General features: G+C 40.9%; 1 protein-coding gene across 4 annotated transcripts in view; it reads left to right on the forward strand.

Moving 5' to 3' along the window:
- The window catches only part of LOC147180371 (uncharacterized), an 86,340-nt gene that overhangs the window by 27,966 nt on the left and 36,139 nt on the right, over positions 1-22,235 (forward strand). For 3 of the 4 annotated variants that reach the window (XR_015095710.1, XR_015095712.1, XR_015095711.1), the window contains one exon: positions 20,647-20,768. Coding sequence is in view for 1 of the 4 variants with exons in the window: in XM_086081638.1 (XP_085937764.1) it covers positions 959-1,050; positions 20,647-20,768 (214 nt within the window). In the remaining 3 variants the exon portion in view is untranslated. Of the gene's footprint in view, positions 1-958; positions 1,051-20,646; positions 20,769-22,235 lie in introns of all 4 variants that reach the window. The other variant, XM_086081638.1, reaches the window with a different exon arrangement.

The raw sequence follows: 22,235 nt of genomic DNA on the forward strand, positions 1-22,235 counted from the left end.
CATTCACTATTCAATACTGCTTAGATTAGGCTTTGAAATTGAAGTTAGGGCTTCAAATGAGGGTTTCACGCCTGGATTGGGGGTTAAAATGAAGCCTAAATTTATGAATTGAGGGATGAAATTCGGGTTTTAAACTAGGCTTAGAGTTTGAAGTTAGACGTTGGAAATAGGATTCCGGTTTCCATGCCTCAATTAGGGTTTCAAACAAGGATTAAGACTTTCAAACCAAGGGCTCGAATTACAGTTTCAAACCAGAAACCAGGGTTAGGGTTTCAAGTAAGGGTTTCCAAATTATGGCTTCCTGTTAGGTGGGGTTTCAAGGCCTGTTTTAGGGTTGCAAGTTAGGGTTTTCAAGACAGGTTTAGGGTTCAAATTCGGGTAGCAGATTCTGTGCTTTGATTAGGGCAAAGGCTTTTAAATTGAGGGCTCACATTACAGTTTTATAGGGTCTCAACTTAGGGATCAAGTTAAGGTTTAAAGAAAAAGTAAGGATTTAAAGTGGGGCTGTCAAGCCAGGTTTCAAGTTAAGTTTTCAAACCGAGATTACGGTTTGGGAGCAAATTTTAAATTGGGTTTTTGGATTAGGGTTGTAAAACACAATCAGGTTTTCCTATTTCAAGCCTGGTTAGGGTTTCAAATTAGGTTTGACTTGACTTTAGAATTGAAACGTGTTGACTTCATTGTGACGGTGCACTCGTGTGTTTCTTGGCCGCTCAGTCGCTTACCATTGCAATAACGCGTGGGCGCGCGCAAATGTTTGGAACGGACGTGTGAAATTTGCACGTGCCGCCCGCTCGTTCGTCAAGTTGGCAGGCGCCCGCCAAAAAGACACGCTGTGGGGAAAAAACAGCACAAAAAAAAAAACAGGTCAGCAGTAGCACTAATGGTTTCTGTGCAGTGTGTAAATATCGAGACGCAAATGACGGGCTGTTTTCCCGGCGCTCTTCCTCGCGTTCAGGTCGAGTCCTGGAGCGAGCCAGACCCAAGAAAACAGACGGTCTTCTCCGCACAGTCACCTGGGAACACTCCAGCGGTGACCGCGGGTTGCCGGTAAGCGCCGCACCGCAGCCAAACACCTTCGCAGGCGCTCGGCAGAAACCCAAAACGTTGCACGTAGGCCCCGAGGAGGAGGTCGCCAAAGCAAAGAGTGAGATTTGCGCAACAGGCTGTGGGTTTACACCTTGACAACATTGTCTGAGGTAGCATTTGGAGTTAGGGTTAGGGTTAGACAAGGGTTATGGATGCAAATTAAGGTTTGAAGCAACGTCAGTGTTCCAACTTGAGAGATCAGGTTCAGGTTACAAACGAAGGTTTGGACTTCCAAGTTAGGATTTCAAATCTGGGTCCTAACACTGGATTATGGTTTCAAGACAAGGTTCGGGCTCCAAACTTGGGTTACCTTTTCAAACACTGTTAGGATGTACAAGGTTAAAGGGATACTTGACTTATTGAGACATTTTCAGTAGTAAAAAGTTCATATTTTGTCTATAGTTAACGTGATAACTTCCATTATTTTTCATGTACAATTAATACCTTTAAAAACAATTTTTTCCACTTGCTGTCGACTAAAGATGACATCACCTGTGCTGAGGAAGTAGGTGACCACCAATCAAAACAGATGATTGGTCGTTACCTACTTCCTCAGCACAGGTGATGTCATCTTCAGTCGACAGCAAGTGGAAAAAATTGTTTTTAAAGGTATTAATTGTACATGAAAATTATGAAGTTATCACATTAATTCTGGACAAAATATTAGCTTTTCACTGCTGAAAATGGCTCAATGAGTCAAGTATGCCTTTAAGATTTCCAATGGATGGAGATGGACATTTGGATTTGGGTGTCCTCGCAGGCAATGGCAAAATGGTTGCTTCTAATCAAAATGGCGGACTTCCTGTTCAAGTTCCCGCACAGGTCCTTGAGACTTTTTTATGGATCGTGTTGGGATAGATATGTACAAACTATTTTGCATTGATCTGTAAAACTAGTGTCAGGGGCTGATCTTTTTTTCCCCTAACTTTCCAGGGGGCATGACTAAGTGTGAAACCAAAATGGATGACTGCCTAAGTCCTTGAGACATTTCATGTGACCTGACATGTACAATCAATTTTATGTTGATCAACAAAAGTGCTGTCGCGGTCTAATATTTGCTGACTTTAGAATTCTGAAATTCACCCCAAACTGGCTTATCTTATGCCTCCTGTTATGATTGACATGTACAAGCGATTTCATGTTGGTCAACAAAAATTCTGTTGAGGGCTCACTTTTCGTAACTTTGGATCTTGTAACTTTGGCCAACTTCCCGTTACACCCAGTTTTATACCGACCAATTGAACTGGTGTTGGAGGCACAACAAAAATCTAACTTTGAACCTCTGGAATTCACCCCAAACTGATTTATCAAACCAAAATGGCTACTTCCTGTTGAATTTGGGGTATGGGTCCTTGAGACTTCTTCATGCTCCCTTTGTCCACCCAATTTTGTGTCGATTAATAAAACTGGTATCCGTGGCTCACAGCTGCATTTTTTGCTGAAGCTCTTTTCCTGGTGTACCTAATGAATTGCACTGCACTTATTTCTCCTTTCCCGCTGCATCTCAAGTACGTCCTGGTGCACTCCGGCATCTCAGGGTCCACTTAGGCTCGCTTTTGCAAACGTGCTCAATCATCTGTAGGAAATGTTTTGTCTGGCTTCCATTAGGCGGCCCGCACCGGCGCACTTCACAGACCACGCGTCTTTCCCACTCGCGATTTCAACAAAAGGCTAAAAATGTCTGAACATACCCGCACAGCGAACCATCGTATCATTTTGGTAAAAGGAACTAGTAGGGGTGTAACAACAACAACAACAAAAATATGTTAGTCAGAAAATTTTGATTTAAAAGATGATGGTACATCGACTCGAACAAAGTCGTTCCACTTTAAATTATATCGAGATGCGTATCAAATTGTCTTTTTTTTTGGAATCATATATTTGAAATGCGTACTTAAAGGTAGACAATTGACAAGTTCATTCATATTGTAAAATGCCAAGAAATTCATCGCATCATACCCTCTCAAACACAGCCATACCTTATCGAAACAAAATCGTAATCCCATTCAATCAAACTGAATCAAATCATTCCACTTAAGAATAAACCTTCCTTGAATCATATCGTACAAACAACCGTACAAAATTGGTCACATACAGTATGTCTCTCCATAAAAGGACACATATCTGGAATGGATCAGGAAGTCAGATATTTGCGCTAGAAGTACCGGTAGCCATTTTGGGCAAATGCCAGGATTGTCACAAAGTAAAAAAGAATTGGCCCCTCACACCGGTTTCAACAATCAACGCAGAATTGGGTAAATGTCATGAGCAGCAATTTCATAACGGAAAATTAAACAGGAAGTCAGCCATTTTGGGCCAATTCTAGGATTGTCAGAACGGTTTTAAAAAAAATTGCCTCGGACACCAGTTTCAACAATCGTGTGTGTCATAAATGACGTCTGAAAGTCCCATGTCCGCCATAAAACACCAAGTCTGCAATTGCGGTTTCAAGTAGCCATTTTTGACCAATTCCAGCATTCTCTGAAACTACAAAAAAAAAATAATAATAAAAAAACATTAACCCCACACTCAAAAATAACTTGACTATGGGTCAAAAATGGACCGATCCTCTACTTGGGTCTATTTGACCCAACTTTGAGTCGAGAAATGGGTCATTTTGTATAAAACAACCCAGAAAGTTGGGTCAAATTGACCCATAAAGTGTATCAGTCCATTTTTTTATCCATAATTGGAATACTTTTGACCCAACTATTTTTAGAGTGCAAACACCAATTTGCGATCTGAAATTGAGCAAACTTGTGTATCATAACAAAAGGCAAAAAAAATTCTCAAGGGCCAAAGCATCAAAAATAAATAGGAAGTCTGCCATTTTGTTTTGAAATAGCTGTTTTGGGAAAATTCCAGTATTCTCCCAAAGTAAAAATAAATAATAATAATTAGCCCCACCAAATCATCAGTTTCACCGATGGACACAAAATCGGGTGAACATGTCTATTGTGACAGGACGCACGAAAAAGTCTACCTGAGATTGAATTGAAATGTTGCCAGTTTGCTTTGAAGCGGCCACTTAACATCCAAGTGTTATTTGACACCCCAACGAAATGAATCACATTTTTTGATTGACGGCTTGGCCCGGATGAGATTTGCTTAAACAATTGGTAAGGAAGGCCATCGGACTTTGGGGTCAATTGTTGTGGTCGGAAGCCGTTGCCACCAGTGTTTTATTACCCGCGCATGCATACTTGTCATTCTCACACGGCCGGGCCACAACTTCATTCTTGGTGGCGTTCCAATGCGGACGAGCGGGAGGGACCTCATGTATTCACTTAAAGCAATCAAAGCTCCATTCATTCCGCAGCCGTCATAGTGCCCGATTCATTTGCAGCCCATAATAGAGAACCTGTTGTGGTTTTGGTGGGAAGGACCACCACGTACCCCCCCCCCCCCTTCTCCCCTTGGAGACACATGCTGACAAAGCGTTAGAATGCAGAGTGTTTGTTTTGGATGTGCAAAGAGGACATTTATTGTAATTTACACATGAACTGGTTTGTAATTTCACGTCCTGACGGACGGTCTCTGACGGACGGTCCCTGACATTTACTGGGAGGGAAATGAAGGAGGCGAAAGATTGGGTTTTCGGCTTCGTTTCAACCTTGGGACGACCTCCGGGAGCTCCCGATAATGGCCAGGCAGTGTTTTATGTGTGCGATATGCAAATGAGCAAGCCATTAGTGCATATGAAATAGCTTCACTTTTCCTTTAAAAAGATGACTTTTTATGGTTGAAAAAAACAATTTCACTGCAAAGGAGGGTTTGGAATAAGACAACATATTTTCCATAGTCTTTAATGTACAGAGTTTGTGTATGTTTAGTATTTGACCCCAGTCTCCACAAAGATATGAATTATTATTCAATTTATTACTGCTAAATTTTGTATAAGTATAATATTATTATTTTCTCTTTGAGTTAGGGTTAGTAAATAAATAAATTGAATAATAACTTGTATATTTGTGGAGACTGGGGTCAAGTTGTATTTTCCAATTTTAAAAATGTGCAGAATTACACCAGTTACTTCATGTTAAAGATCTTAATATGAAAAGAAAAATGCACCGAGCTGTCACTGTCTTACAAATGCAATTATGTCATCTAGTGGCAGAAAAAAATGACCAACGCAAATCGATATCACACTCCTTTTTTTACTGTACTTTTTTTTTTCAACTCTATTTTTTCAAATTACTTTTTCAATTACTAAAAGATGCAGCCATATTTCTATTAGTTTAACATTTATAGAAAAAAAACTTGGAAAGAAAAATTGTATTGTATATTTGGAACAGATATAAAGTTTGCAATTAATCACGAGTTAACTATTGTCTACTTTAATTACTGTACAATTAAACAAAATGTATTACCTGACACCTTTAGTTTTAATACATAGGACATGTTCCAAATGATGGCTTGTTTACTAAAAAGATTAGAATTTCAATTCATATATCCAAGCCATGAAATGAAGGTTTGTAGTCAAGGTTGGGGTTTTCCAAATCAAAATATTAAGCCTGGGCTAGTGTTTCAAACACCAGCCAGTGAATTAAAGTAGGCTTCTCAACCTTGATCATGGTTTCAAATGAGGGTTTCCTCTCGTGTCAGTTTGCATTTGGAGTGTGAACGCATTCCGCTCTTCCTGTAAGATTTTTCGCCCTGAAGGTGGGCAAAGCGAAAGTCGATATTTGGCCGGGACGTTTTGGGTATCTTCTTTCACTTTGATTGTCCGTCCGGCCGCTTTCTGCTCCACGCGGTGTTCCGGCCGTATGAGCAGATTTTGTAACATTCCTGCTGGACCTCACACAGGCACAGTCACCCACTTTTAAGCACATTTTGCCGCTCGTTAGGATCATATCCGCGTGGCAGTGGTCCACTCGGGTGGATTTATTTCTTTTTCCAGACTTCCTTGGAACCATGTGGATTGTTCCCGTGAATGAAGGCGGCGCAAAAACAAACACTCTCAAGACATGTTATTGACCTCAGCACAACTACAGTTTGTTTGGAAGCCTTTTGTATTGGAAATAGAAACAGTAGCAATAATCAGCAGCAATATTTGTTGCAAATTTGCTTTGACTTTGTCGTCTCTCACGGGAAACTGCTGCTCGCTCGACTCGAGCGGTGGCGGATGTGGTCAAGCTGCTGAACGCGGGGACGACACCGAGACCTGCGGCTTTGCCAGTTTGTCGAAATGCATCACCGCGTGAAAGTGGTCTGTGATGCAAAAAAAAAAAATGGCCACCGACACGTACTTGATGTTTTAGTTTGACTTCATAAAGGCTGCAGGAGTTCCCATTCCGGCTCCTCGGAAGCTTCATGTCCCCGTCCCGGCTCCACACAAGCCAGTCCCTGGTTCTCGGTAGAGGTGCAACGGTTTCAGATTTTGGTGTACGATTTTTGTCTGAGAAAAAAATGCGGTTTTCCGTTTATTCTTGTAGACATAAAAAAATTATCACGTTAGCATTTTTTGAAAATCTTTATTTTAACAACAGCTGGAAAAAAAATATATATATAAAAGTTGCTGCCTTTTAAAACAAATTAGTTGGACAGACTCTTAAAATAGGGCCTAGGCACTATGTGTGTAAGTGGACGGTATGTACCTTCTTTTTCTTTCATCTTTTCATTTCATAGTAAGAGCAGTTTATAGCTGTATCGAATGTATGATAATAATATTTACTATCAACCCTTCAACCATACTTACAGGTTGAAATGTTTGTCCACAGCCTTTAAACTGGCGATTTGTGCAGTTTCCCGCGACACACGTAGGCATTTTGCAGCCATAATGCGTATGCCGAGATACGTTTCCTAGGAGTCCCAAGATGGCGGCCCCGCGGCTTCAAAAGTGTCGGCCTATGGCCTCTCCAGCAGGCAGCCGGGGTTGGGGTTGCTCGCGGGAGCTCTTCGCCCTGCCACGGACCGGATCCCCGGGGTTGGGGAGACGGGTCGGTGGTGACGGGTCGGTGGTGACGGCGCAGTGGCGCGGCGAGCTCGGTGCCGGTGGTTCCCGGTGATGGCGGCCTCAGCTTTGCTCGCCGCCGCCGCCTTGTTTCGGCCTCCCCTTTCCCCACCTCCACTCAACCTGGTCCAGGCAGGGCCAGTGGGCGTCCCTGCACCGGCCGCCCCGGAACCCTATCCACAGCTGTCGGGTACGCAACTCTCCCCGGGCGGCATTTAAAGCCTGAGCCCTGCGTTGTTGTGCGCCCGCTCAATAGGCCGTGTGGAAATAACCGGTGTTGTTGAATGACTGTGATTATTTAATGTAATTAAAAACCACGGTTAATTGCTGCACCCCGAGTCCTCGTCAGCCTAAAGTGCAAGCGACTGTTCAGCCGCTGCAGCCCCTGGCGAGCCACGCGGCCGTCATCGGATCCAGCCCGGGCGGCGCGAGCCCCGCAGCCGTCTTTGGATCCGTACTTGATGTTTTAGTTTGACTTCATAAAAGGGTGCAAGAGGCTATGGACAGGCCAGATGTGGGCCGCAGGCCGTACTTTTCCCAGATGTGCTGTAAGTCTTAAATTCATTCATGAGCTTGGCGGGTCGGGGAAAAAAAACTGAGCACCAAACAACAAAAAGTGCGCACCAAGCAAAATCCTTTGGTGCTCATTTGAGGACCACGCCAGAATGTTTATGTGCGCTGTTATATGAGCAAAAAACAATACCTTTGTCAATTAATGGTCATACGTATACAAACAGCTGTGTTGAGGCAGTTGCGAGCACATTTAAAAGTAATATTGCGCTCGTCGGCATGGAAAATGCATCGTCCGCCCGCGTCAGGCTTCCGGAGGCAAACCCCCAAAACAAGTTCAAGTAAACAACGGAATAATGTAATGGGACAAACATCTGGAGCGGTCGCCGCAGGAGCCGAGCAGGAAGTCACGGTGAGAGCCGCCTGACGGACGGTAATTGATGAGCGGGGGGGGGAGGGGGTTGGGAGCGTCGCCGGCCCGTCCCAGAGGACGTGCTGACCTCCGGCAATCATGATGCATTTCGATGGCTCCCAAATGGCAGCAGGAATAATAAAGGCACTTTTCAGCGCGCTTTGGAATGTGCAAGCGCTGCGCTCGGCTTATTTATTCGCTGCTGCCCCCGAGAGTGAAGCCACTTGTGTTTCCTGGGGGTTTTCCTTCCGATACGCTCGTCTTGGATTTCTTCCAAATGCTGCTGTTTGGAGAGAACTCATCATTGTTTTTGTTCGAAGCTAGTCACCGATTTCCGGTGACCCAAGAAAACCGATTATAGAAGCTATTTAGGAATCAATCAAGAGGTTTGTGTTCGGTGAGAGGGGAAAGGAAACTACCAGGTTTGTCATCACTTTGTGCCGAAAGTAGGGCATCAAATAGGAATGGGAATTTTAAAAAAAATTATTCTGAATCGAAAACTGATCTGAAAAATCGTTGACCTAAAATGTTCATAGAGATGAAATGGTACACAGTAAATTCTGTAGAGTGAATTAGGACCAAATAGGCTCAGTTTTAGAGTATTATTTACACTTGGAAGAGAGTAAAATAAAGAATTGGGGAAAAAATAAAAGTCACCAAAGGGTTGAGGAACGAACTCAGGACATTCAGTATGGGAGACAACTGCTCTACTCCTGCTCCTGCTGAATTACTAAAAAAAAATTATGTTGAATGTAATCAATTATTTGACATTTTGATTTTGGCCTGTTTTACTGCCACTTCCCCTTCTTTGTTTGTAGAGAGGCATCCATTACATACAAATATTCATGTTAAAGCTGTCAAAATGTATTGATTAATCGCCAAGTAATCGGTTATTAATTTAATCGACATCAAAGTAATCGCTTGGAGCAATTTTTTTTAATCAGGGAAAAATGCATTTGGAATACACTTTAATGCAAAATTTAAATGAATCTGATTAATCGATTGAATGATCAGTCGATGAATCGATTATAAAAATATTCAATAGTGACAGCACTATTCACGTTACAGTTTGATCGCCAATAGTGATGGTTCTCTTTATCATGATGATCATTTGAGTCACTGTCATCGTAATGCGAAATATTTACCAAGCGGGTAAAAGAGTTCATTTCAAATGTTAGGTTTTCTCGTTGCAATGCTTTGCGTGAATGTATCTGCCTTTTGTGAAATTTCTATTAGCACTAAAGTAAACCTCAAACTTTTCCCAATGTTTCTGTCCTAATCCACAACTATTTGCTGCCCCTCCAATCTGGATTTTAGCCTGTTTTTTTTTTATGTTTGTTTTTTTTCTTTTTTTTTTATTAAGAGCTCAGTATTGTTCATTCAGAAATGTCATCATCATTGCTCTTTATTTTAATTTTTTTATTGTTTTTGTTTTTGTTTTTTGTTTTTTATATATATATACATACATACATACATATATATATATATATATATATATATATATACAAACATACATATACATATATATATATATATATATACATATATATATATATATATATACATATATACATATATATATACATACATATATACGTATATATATATACATATGTATATATATATATATATGTGTATATATACATTTTTTTTTTTTTGTATGTGGGTGAGTATGTGTGCGTGCGTGCGTGTATTTGTTAGCTCACCAAAAACCTATTAGAAAAAATCCCATACCGTTCACCTAAACCGAACGATTTTAGCCTGTTTTACTGCCGCGTCTCCCCCTCGCCCCACACACATGAATCAAGATGTTTTTGGAAATGCGGCTTGAAAATAGTATGCCCGCCGTTGAACGTTTTCGAGGAAAAATGTGCGAGGGACTTGGGAAAGCAGGGACAGGAAGCGGTTGCTCACTCCGGCTGGCACATGTGGCACAATTGCACCACGACGCAGGAATTCACACTTGCACATCGACAGCTGCGCTTTTAATAAGAGCGACGGGATTAAATTACCGGACCCTGCTTGCTCCCAAACCTCATCAGCTGGGACGCACAGGAAATTGCCTGTCGCCGCGTTAAGAAAGAAAAAAAAAAAACGAACTGGGGTGGTAGGGAACACGCACACACATTGTTTCTTTCTTTTTTTGGGTGATTACGTTGGGACTTTTTTTCTTTTTCTTTTTTTTTGCAGTGCAATGACGTTGGAGGAAGTTTTAAGTGTTTGAAAGAAGCAATCCATCTTCATTAGTGCCATCAGCGTGACATCACAACAAACCGGCACTAATCTGGTCACCACAATTCAATTTCCCCCTCAGCTGCCATTTGACTCTTCTTATGACACACAAAATTTCCTGACTTTTATTTGATTTCGTAATTTTTTAAGCGTTGAGAGAAAAGTGAAGAAAATGTGGCATTTGGACAAAAGTATTTGGACACCAACATTCAGTAAAAGGGTGAGGAAGTGATGTGCAAAAGTATTAGGACACTGACGGTGTGTTGAAAAAATTGTGGCCGAAAGTTTTGGTAGGGTTGCTCGATTATGAAGAAAATATTAATCACGATTAGTACAATCATTTGTTTTTTGGTACAAAACAAGGAAATGTCTAAATATGTAAAAAAAATATTATAATTAAGACAAATATATTTCTTGAAAACACTATAATAATGCAAGTTCCTTTTGGACCAAACAAGATTTATTGAATTTGTCATTTTAAATAAAAATAAAAAGGTACAAATGTATAAATTTAAACAAATCAAAATTTGTATTAATAATCTTTTATTTTTGTATACGATTATGCCGATTTTGTAATTGCGGAGTGTAATAATTTAAATTGTAATTGGATTTCGATTAATTGCACAGCCTTAAGTATTGGGACACCTGAAAGAAGTGAAGTCGTTTAGACAAACGTATTGGGGCACCTGCAGGAAAATAAATAAATAAGTGAAAAATCACGTCGACAACATTTTTTGGACACATGCAGGAAGTCAAAAAAATGTTTGTCCTGAAGTATTGGAACACCAACAGGAAGTGGGAAGACGTGAAGAAAATGTGGGGTTTGGACAAAAGATTTGGGACACCTACACATTGTGTAATTATGAAGACAATTGAGACAAATGACATACAGGAAGTCAAGAAAAAAGGTGGACATAAGTATTAGGACGACTGCAACAACAAAAGCAGACATTTTGCCAAATGTATTGGAATGCCTACAGGAAGTGGGAAGAAGTGAACAACATATGGAGTTTGGCCAAAGGTTTTGGGACACCTGCACAAAGTGAAATTACAAAGAAAATTGAAGTAAATGTTTTGGGACACCTACAAGAAGTCAAGAAAAAAGGTGGACATAAGTATTGGGACGACTGCAACAACAAAAGCAGACATTTTGCCAAAAGTATTGGAACCTCTACAGGAAGTGAACAAATTATGGAGTTTGGCCAACAAAATATGTTTTGCCTAAAGTACTGGAACGCCTACAGGAGTTTGGCCAAAAGTTTTGGGACACCTACACAGAGTGTAATTATGAAGACAATTGAGACAGATGTTTTGGGACTTTCAGGAAGGCAAGAAAAAAAGTTGGCCATAAGTATTGGGACAACCGCAACAACAAAAGCAGACATTTTGCCAAAAGTATTGGAACCTCTACAGGAAGTGGGAAGAAGTGAACAAATTATGGAGTTTGGCCAAAAGTTTTGGGACACCTACACAGAGTGTAATTATGAAGACAATTGAGACAGATGTTTTGGGACTTTCAGGAAGGCAAGAAAAAAGTTGGCCATAAGTATTGGGACAACTGCAACAACAAAAGCAGAAATGTTGCCAAAAGTATTGGAACCTCTACAGGAAGTGGGAAGAAGTGAACAAATTATAGAGTTTGGCCAAAAGTTTTGGGACACCTGCAGAAAGTGAAATTACAAAGAACATTGGACCAAATGTTTTGGGACAGCTATACAGGAAGTGAAACATGCAGAAAATGTGGCGTTTGGACCAACACTTTTGTCCCAACTCCTTTTTTCTTTTTTTTCCCCCCCAATTTGTATTGGATGTGATTCAAACGTGTACCTAATAAAATGTCCAGTGAGGGCACATGGCCATGACAGGAAGTCACGATAAAGTTACAGGATGTTCCGCACAACTAAACACTCTGTTGGATAAATAAATGTTTCTGCAGATGTTAAGACTACACCCTGTGCGTGCGCGTTTGTGTCTGTCGCCACGGCGGACTCTTACGTATGAGAGCAACATGACCTTTGAGGAATCTGAAGATTGGTGTCGGGGCTTGAGGACCTCAAGGGAGACAGACGGGGTGAAGGCTGTGTGTGTGTGTGTGTGTGTGTGCGTGTTTGGCAGTGACGAGCAGTCACGGAGGTCCACTTGGCCATGAAACGACAAAGAAAACGCAAGACGATACAAAGAAAACAAACAGGCCGGCGAGGCCTCCCTGAGCGCGTCTAAACAGGCCGAGGTGATTATTGAATCGTGTTGATTGTTTCCTGGTTTACACACACACAAACACACACACACACACACACACACCCACTGACCACCACTTGCATACTTGCTAGTAACAGCTACTTTATTTTCCACTTTTAAAGGCTTCCAAATAATGACGACTCACCAAATTTTGATTGACAGACGCACCCACGGAACGGAGCTTATGGGGAGCACTCATCGTCGTGTTGCTTTTTATTCCGTGCATGCAAATACATTTGGAACGCTGCACATTCTATTCTGAATCCAAACCTCAAAGAAAAATGTGGCAAATGTGCTACTTGAAGAAATGTGACAATTAGGCTGTTAAATACAATCGCAGTGTCGGCATTTTTAACACTTTTAGTTTTTCTTCATCAGTGATGGGCAACTGGTGACCCACGGACGCACTCTGTGTGGCTTCTTGATTAATTTTCACACATAAAAAAAAATTGGGAAAAAAAAAGTTATGGGTTTTTTTTTCCGTTTTTTTTTAACAAACCCCCAAAATTCTATGAAACAAAATGATGAAAAAATGGGCCAGGGGAGAAAAAAATCCCAGAAAAAATGAGAAAAATCTAAAATATTGCCACATTATTAGCATAACTGCCTAACTCATCTTGTCACTAGTTTGAGATCAGCATTTTTGCAACATCTACATTGTATGGTCATTTCCTGCAAATATCTGGGCCCGGTTGTTCGATTGGTAACATTGACCCCATTTAAGCAAGAAAATACCACAAGGAGCAACAATAATAAAAAATAATAATAATCTGGCTGATGCTTCAGAAGATAAATTGTAAGATTAACTCATTTGCTCCCCAACACGTATAAATACGCTCTATTTTAAATATTTGAAGTGTCCCAAAGACTTATTTATACGTGTTTTATGTTTTTTTTATGCTAGCGCATACAGAAGGCTTTGATGCAGCCTCTCAACTGCAAAGAACGGTTGAAGAAACGGAAGTTATTACACAAACGGCCAGCAGGTTGCAGCAGAGTATAAGAGATCAGCGAGGGCCATGTTGAAAAAAAAGCTCATTTACTCAATTTTAAATCGATTTGCGAATAATGATGAAACTGAGCTATATTCTAATGCTAATTGCTGCAAAACGGAAACAGAAAAAGGAGACTCTAATCTTTCTTTTGGTAGGTTCCATGTTTTATAGCAATAGAACACAATAGTCTGTGGGCCTTGCAAAATCAGTCAAAATCCAGTAAAACAGCCAAAATGGGTTGCTTCAGTGAAAATGGCTGGGAGTGAATGAGGTCATGTGATTATTCAAAGTTGAGGCTGATTTCGTCTGTTGAGAGGTCAAACTTCCAAAACATGCAAAAAGGGTTCAATCTTGGACGAAGGCCTTACCTGCGATTGGAATTGACTTTTCACTGATATTTTAACAGTTACTGAAAAATTCAGGTTCATATCTTCTTCCTAAAGTATTGGTTGCTATGAACGTTGGAAACGTGCAAGTACCAAAACTTGAAACCCGTTTTTCTCAAATCTAGGGATTTCAACCTGCCAACATTAAAATTGCTGTAACTTTGTCAATATTTGAGGTACGTCCATGTATTGTATATCATTTTAAAGGGAATTACGTGTAGAAGTTGAATATATCAATATCTCAATTTTTATTTTTGGACACAAATAAATATGGACACAGTAATGGGACACCGACTGGAAGAAAATGTGGACAAAAGTATTGGGACATCTGCTGGAAGCAAAGGAAATGTGGAGTTTGGTGATATCTACAGGAAGTGACAAAATTCGGACCCTTACAAGTAGAATTGAGTGGAGTTCATCTGTGCAGTTTTGTTGTGGCACAAAAAGGGAAACATCACTTTTGAGTGTCAGCTGTAATGTGACAGCTGTCAGTCCCTCGCACATGTGCAGTCACTCCGCAGGGCGCAGCCCACAGCCAACGTGTCACGCACACGCACACTCCTGTTTGTGTGCCTGATTGACAGCTGACATGTTCATGCATCTTCAAATAATATGAACATTTATCTGAGCTTACAAAGTTCACGGCTGTGAAATTTGGACCAAAGTATTGGGACTCTTGCAGGAACGGAAAATATTAAGAAATTAAAGAGTATGGACACAAATTTGGGGACCCTGACATGAAGGGAAACCTGACGAAAATGTTGAAAGAGAAATATTGAGTTAGACAAAAGTATTGGGACACCTCCAAAAAGAGAAATAAGTCAAATGTAAACACTACAGATATTATAATTTAATTTTTTTTATAGCAAACAATAGGAAGCTATTTACTTCAGTTTTTTAATTTAACGTTTGAAGACATGCCACAGTCTCTGGAAGATTCCAGGATTCCAGATTAGCAGGGTTCGGAGGAGGGCTCGTCGCATAGCTGCAGACCCCACCCACCCGGGACACAAACTATTTGTACCTCTTCCCTGCGGAAAAAGGTACAGGAATACCAGGACTCGTACCAACAGACTGTTGCATAGTGCGTGTCGCTGATTTACGGATGATGTATTTTAAACTGCAAAGACCCACATTGTACTACACTTTAGCAAAATGTTGCAATATCTGCCTAATTGCGCAATTCGTCTGCACTATTTAATTACTTATAATGTAGTCCAGTTTGGTGATTTTTTTTGGTGCCTTTTTTAATTGTGCCGAAAGCTGCTGGAACAAAATGTCGTTATGCTTGCATAATGACAATAAAGATTCTTGATACCTGAACTTTTTGTTAAATTTGTCAAACAAAAATGTCTATTGAGTAAGATTTTTTTTTTCAACTCCAATGTTTTACGAACCCTAAACGTAGTTAAATAAACATATGTTTATTTTTTTTATCAGAGCTGGAGTTTTAATGTTTTGAAATTTTGAAACCAATATTTTCCCTTTTAGTGAAAATGAATATCGGCTCCAAATATCGGCGTCCATGACCGCTAATAATCAGAATCGGTATCGACCCTGAAAAAACCATCTTGGTCTATCTCTAATTTTGCGAGCTGTGGGCTGGCTAAACCTGTGATGTGCCATAATTCGGAATGACACCAACCTTGCGGTGTGTTTACAGTAGGCGTGTTGTAGCCGGCCGCTACGCAATAAAGTGTGTCACCAGGATATTTGAAAACGTCTCGATTAAAAACCTTTGGACAAATGAAATGTAGATTTAGTGAGTCATGGCACGAACCCGCCCATATGCTGCACCATCTGGCCCAGCAGTGCACAATATGGCAACCTCACAACTTCAAGTTCATTACAAGCGTGTGTACAGAATGTGTGTTTGTGTGTGTGTGCGTGTGTGTGTGTGAGTTAGAGTTAAAGGTTTGTCTTGGCCGAGGGTTAGTGTGCCATTAGCGGGGCTAAAGTGCACTTTTGGGTCTCAGAAATGGTCCACTTAGAGCGCACGCTCCCGATGGAGAGCGTCTGTGCTTGTGTTGGCTCGCAATTCCCGGCCTCCTCCTTACACACACGCGCGCGCGCGCGCACACACTCGACCTTTCCAGACGAGTTCACCAACAAAGCCAAAGCAGCATCCACACGTTATTTTTTTGGGCAATGCTTGGCCTTGGCTGATCAAATCTCAGTCGTCGACCGCGTTGTACCGATTAAAAGGAAGAACCAATAGTCTATTAGAGCAGTTGAGAGTGACCTAAATACAAGGAATACGCAAGAGGCCGTTTCTACGGGATAAATCTTCACAGTACGATTCGATATGCGAGTGTGAACAAAATCAGCAAAATCGTCATTATCAATATAATACGGAACTTGTACGTTGGGATTCTATTCCATTTCAAAGATCCGAGCACATGAAGATGATTTCATTCAACGAGCGATCGCATCGCAGACTGTGGTTAGCCAGTGTCAACAGAAAGAGGAACCCCCGAAATACTCCAAGATCTGCTCATATCACTTCATCACAGGTTCATTAGTTTTCCTTTTAATGTTTTTTTTTTTTTTTTTTTTTTTTTTTACTAAGCATGTTTACAAGCATTGTCAGTCTAGCGCCTGCATGCTAACCTACAGTAGTAAATAGTACCTCCGTGCCATCCATCCATCACCTTACCATTTATCTGGGGTCGGGTCGCGGGGGCAGCAGCTTTAGACAGGGAAGCCCAGACTTCCCTCTCCCCAGCCACTTCAACCAGCTCCTCCGACGGGATCCCAAGGCCTTCCCAGGCCAGCCGAGAGACACGGTCTCTCCAGCGTGTCCTGGGTCGTCCAGTAGGCATCTGAACCAGATGCCCGAACCACCTCAACTGGTTCCTCTCAACGCGGAGGAGTAGCGGCTCGACACCGAGTCCCTCCCGGATGACCGAGCTTCTCGCCCTATATCTAAGGGAGAGCCCGGCTACCCTGCGGAGGAAACTCATTTCGGCCCCTTGTATCCGGGATCTCGTTCTTACGGTCACGACCCACAGCTCGTGACCGTAAGAACGGAAAGGTGAGGGCAGGAACGTAGATCGACCGGTACATCGAGAGCTTCGCCTTTCGACTCGGCTCCTTCTTCACCACAACGGAGCGATACAGGCCCACCTCCGTGCACCCCTTACAATAAATGGCTTCACACAACCATTTAGCACAGTGAAAAAGGGCCATTTTTGTTCTCATACATATCTCCTGTAAAATAGCATGCCCATATGCAAAAATATTATGCCGGGGTATTTTAATGAGCACTGTACTTTCGATTAAGTGCATATAAGCTAAGCTAGCTATGACGTAGCTTTGCTGTCACTATCAAAACATTGAAGTTCGCCGTCATGCGTTGCACTTCTCACACTCATTCACAACACAGCTGCTTGATTGCCTCCATGGATTTATATGCCGTTAGTTGTTCAAAGGTATACGCACTCTTGGCATTCATAAGGTAAGTCCATGTACGTGACCAGTGGCTGGCGTTTGGCACCTTTTACCAGGTCTTCCTTTTTTCAATGTATGGGGATCCCGACGATCATTCCAAATTTTGTAACGTACCGCTGGCATTGCTTTGCCTGTAAGCTTTCCTGGCACAACGTGTTGTGGGAACTATCTATTAAAAGCTAAATAAGCCGTTGTTACCTGTGTTACGGCGTTTGGCTTTTAACTCATGGGCTATTATTGTTGAAGCATCGTCTGTAAGTGACTTTTAATACACTATTACATGTAATGTAGCTAGAATGATGTACGTGTGAACTAAATGGCAGTTAGTCTTTGTTTACCTTAAACGGTAAACACTAGCACGCTAATGCTAATCGGGATGGGCTAACCCTTTAGCGTTAGCTCATTTTGTTGGTGTTTAGTAATGCTCATGCACAACAGATGATAAATAATTAGTAGTTATAGACACTCATGTAGATATAGTGATTTATGTGTGAAGTAAATGGTAGTTAGTGTTTGTTTACCTGAAGTGGTCATCGCTAGCGTGCTAATGCTAACTTTTTAGCACAGGCTAATTTTGTTTTTGTTAATTTCCACTCAATTCAACCTTAGTGGATTAACAAAACAAAACAAAATGTATTTCATGTTACACTGGATTATTCGATTGAATAATTGATAGGATAGCTAGTGACAACCCTAACTTGAGCACTGCCTTAAAAAATTGTGATAAGATATCTGTCTTATCACATACAGAGGTGGACAATTATGTTTTGTGCCCATCTTGGATGGAGTCTAGCACGCTTGTGAACTTAGTGAGCACTACAGAGAATGGATGGATTGTTTTTCAATTCATTTTTTTTCTTTTCTTTTTTTCTTTTTTTTTATTATTATTTTTTTTCTTTTTCTTTTCCTCTTTTTTTTCCTTATAAAGAGCTCAGTATTGTTCATTCGGAAATGTCATCATCATTGCTCTTTTTTTATTTTATTTTTTTTTAATTTTTATATATATATATATATATTATTATTATTATTTATTTATTTTTGTATGTGGGTGAGTACGTGTATGTGCGTGCGTGCGTGCGTGTATTTGTTAGCTCACCAAAAACCTATTAGAAAAAATCCCATACCGTTCACCTAAACCGAACACCGCCGTCAGGAGACCCGAGGAAGGACCAAAGAAAACCAAAGAAGGTGAAATCCAGCACCGACCAGACACCACCCACCGGGCCACCCACCAGAATTCTTCCCCAACCCAAGAAACATCTAAATTCCAACAAATCCCCAAAAAAAAAAAAAAAATCAGGGAGACCTCAAGAGACCGAAGGAGAGACTGAGGGAAGGAAGGAAGGACAGACGAAGCCGAGTGAGATCCGCAGACACCACCCTCCACCGATTCAATGACCTGAGGAGGAAGCAGATTGTGTCTGAGTTTCGGTAGATGCTGGTGTGGTGGATCTGGCATGCATGAAAATCTCCACCAAAGAGGGGAGCCGTCGTTGTTTTTCAATTCTATTCTACCGTGGCTTCTACCACGGTCGTTGTAGCTCAATTCAAGCAAGCTGTAAACCGGAACATTCTACATCATGCAGTTGAAATACGGAGAGTAAGTCTAAAAGTTGACACCTGTCAATCACACCGCTAATGAAGAGTAAACGTAAGCCAGCGAAGGCGTGCGGCGAGGGAACAAGATGACGACGAGTGGGCGAACGGGAGCAAGCTAAATTCGTGTCACTTAGGGGAGCTGCAACGAACGGTCCCAGACTTCGTCAAGATCACACCAGGCAGCGGAGGAGGAAAGATGATGACACACATGTCACTTCTTTTTGTGTCTCTTATCCTGCTGAGCGCCAGTAACGTTTGAATAAGACACTTTGGAGAAGAACCACCTGGCCAGAAAAAATAAATCATTTGGAATTTGAAGTGACAAAACTCATAGCTTATTTTTAAATTGACGGGAATTATTGTTCACAACAAGAACTTGACTGCTTTTGAATGCCAAGGCAAGAATTCTTTCAACGTTGAACGCTATCTGACAAACATGTCATGTAGCTGAAGTGAAAGTTCCGATCGTTTCTTGCTGCTTCTCGAACTTGCTGGTCCATGTCGCAGCACAGAAGAGATCCTACTGATTTTGAACTCTGGCATAAATGTGTCCTGTAATTGAAGATAAATCTCACGAGAGTTCCTTGTTAGCGCTCGTCCAGTTAGCAGAACTGGGCACTTCCGTTAATCGTAAATTCCCGTTGATGGCGATTTCACCGAGTGCCTATGAAGCAAAAAGGCTTTATTTATTTATTTATTTTTATTATTATTTTTTTTTTTTTTAAGAGCTCAGTATTGTTCATTCGGAAATGTCATCATCATTGCTCTTTTTTTTTTTTTTTTTTTTTTATATATATATATATATATATATATATATATATATATATATATATATATAAAAAATTCTTTTTTTTTTTTTTTTTTTTTTTCTAAAAAGGCTTTATGACACGAAGCCTCGCCAAAATACACGGAATGAGAGCGACCGTCTGTACTTACTCCAATGGACGGACGTAAACGTGCTTCAGACGGTGCTCAGTCCGTGTATTTTTACGAGGCTTCGCGTCATCGTGGACTTTGTTGTGGGGCGTCGTCATCGACGGGAAATGATAATTAACGGAAGTGCCCAGCTCTGCTAACTGGACGAGAGCTGTCAAGAAACTGTCATGTGAGATTTATCTTCAATAACAGGACACATTTTAGGTCAGAGTTCAAAATCAGTAAGATCTCGGCTGTGACATGGACCAACACTTTCCTGACACGTGCCAGTTGATGACGTCATCCACGACCTGTCGGTCCACGCCAGAGCAAAACGCAAAACTGATTCTGAATGTCATGTGAGATCAGGTTTGTCACGCAGCTGAAGTCAAGTTCAGGAATTGTTGATTCATGATAGCTGAGCAGGAATCTTTTAGTTTTTGGTGTCTGGCGTAAAATCTGTCTTGGTCAGATTGATTGTGTACCCAATCAAGTGTCCTCTAGGTGTTTATGAAGACTTTAAATTCAAAAGCGCGCTTTTGAACTCTGTTTTCGAGTGTTCTCTTCACCCGTCGGATCGCTTTGATACCTTTCGCAAAGTCCTCATGAGTCAGGATGAGGTGAAGGACTTTGAAGGCCGGCTGACAATAGCGACAATGTCAAGGCAGACAGTAAAGCGTTCAGAAACCTTTACGGCCTTGCAATTTATCCTGAAAGTGACTTGCCAGAAATCCTCAAGAGTTTTTTTGCACCTGCCTTGTACCCCTAAAACTGTCTTTCTCATCACAGTAACTCATTTGCCTAACGACGTTTACACCTGCTAAAACAATAAACACACACCATGAAGTGACTAAAATTTGCTGGCAGATCTACGACACGACCGAAGGACTTGAGGAGACGCGAGACAACGATAGGATGTCGCCTCACTCCAGGGTGGTTTGTGATGGCTCCAGTCCAAAAATCCTCCAGAATCATGAAGTCCAGTTACCGTGAGTGATCTTAATTGTTCAATTACGACGAAGCTCCCTTGAATGTTACCTTCTGTTTGCATTCTGTGTTCATCCGAGCATATTTCTGATCGTCTCCTGAAACTATATGGGCCCAAAGTTGATGCCTTTTCCATGCTCCACTTTAGCAGCAACAGGACAAGCCATAAGGTAGTCCATGTACGTGACCAGTGGCTGGCGTTTGGCACCTTTTACCAGGTCTTCCTTTTTTCAATGTACGGGGATCCCGACGATCATTCCAATTTTTGTAAGATCAGGAGCCAGTGTTTTCCGACCTGTGAAGTCAAGGCACTTATTTTGCATAAGTGTTTACCATTTAAGGTAAACAAAGACTAACTGCCATTTAGTTCACACGTACATCATTCTAGCTACATTACATGTAATAGTGTATTAAAAGTCACTTACAGACGATGCTTCAACAATAATAGCCCATGAGTTAAAAGCCAAACGCCGTAACACAGGTAACAACGGCTTATTTAGCTTTTAATAGATAGTTCCCACAACACGTTGTACCAGGAAAGCTTACAGGCAAAGCAATGCCAACGGTACGTTACTAGCACGCTAATGCTAATCGGGATGGGCTAACCCTTTAGCGTTAGCTCATTTTGTTGGTGTTTAGTAATGCTCATGCACAAAAGATGATAAATAATTAGTAGTTATAGCCACTCATGTAGATATGGTGATGTATGTGTGAAGTAAATGGTAGTTAGTGTTTGTTTACCTGAAGTGGTCATCGCTAGCGTGCTAATGCTAACTTTTTAGCATAGGCTAATTTTGTTTTTGTTAATTTCCACTCAATTCAACCTTAGTGGATTAACAAAACAAAACAAAATGTATTTCATGTTACACTGGATTATTCGATCGAATAATTGATAGGATAGCTAGTGACAACCCTAACTTGAGCACTGCCTTAAAAATTGTGCTAAGATATCTGTCTTATCACATACAGAGGTGGACAATTATGTTTTGTGCCCATCTTGGATGGAGTCTAGCACGCTTGTAAACTTAGTGAGCACTACAGAGAATGGATGGATTGTTTTTCAATTCATTTTTTTTCTTTTTTCTTTTTCTTTTTTTTTTATTATTATTTTTTTTTCTTTTTCTTTTCCTCTTTTTTTTTCTTATAAAGAGCTCAGTATTGTTCATTCGGAAATGTCATCATCATTGCTCTTTTTTTATTTTATTTATTTTTATTTTTTTTATATATATATATATGAAGTAAATGGTAGTTAGTGTTTGTTTACCTGAAGTGGTCATCGCTAGCGTGCTAATGCTAACTTTTTAGCATAGGCTAATTTTGTTTTTGTTAATTTCCACTCAATTCAACCTTAGTGGATTAACAAAGACAGAAAACAGAGGACAAGCCATTTTTGATTGAAGCAAGGAAAACGCACATTTGATGTGTTTGTCTTGTATGTCCGTTTGGATCAGGCCACTTTCAGGTTCATG

The sequence above is a fragment of the Leptonotus elevatus genome, chromosome 1 (genome assembly GCF_054856555.1).
Source record: "Leptonotus elevatus isolate MCC_2025b chromosome 1, RoL_Lele_1.0, whole genome shotgun sequence".
NCBI classification, from domain to species: Eukaryota; Metazoa; Chordata; class Actinopteri; order Syngnathiformes; family Syngnathidae; genus Leptonotus; species Leptonotus elevatus.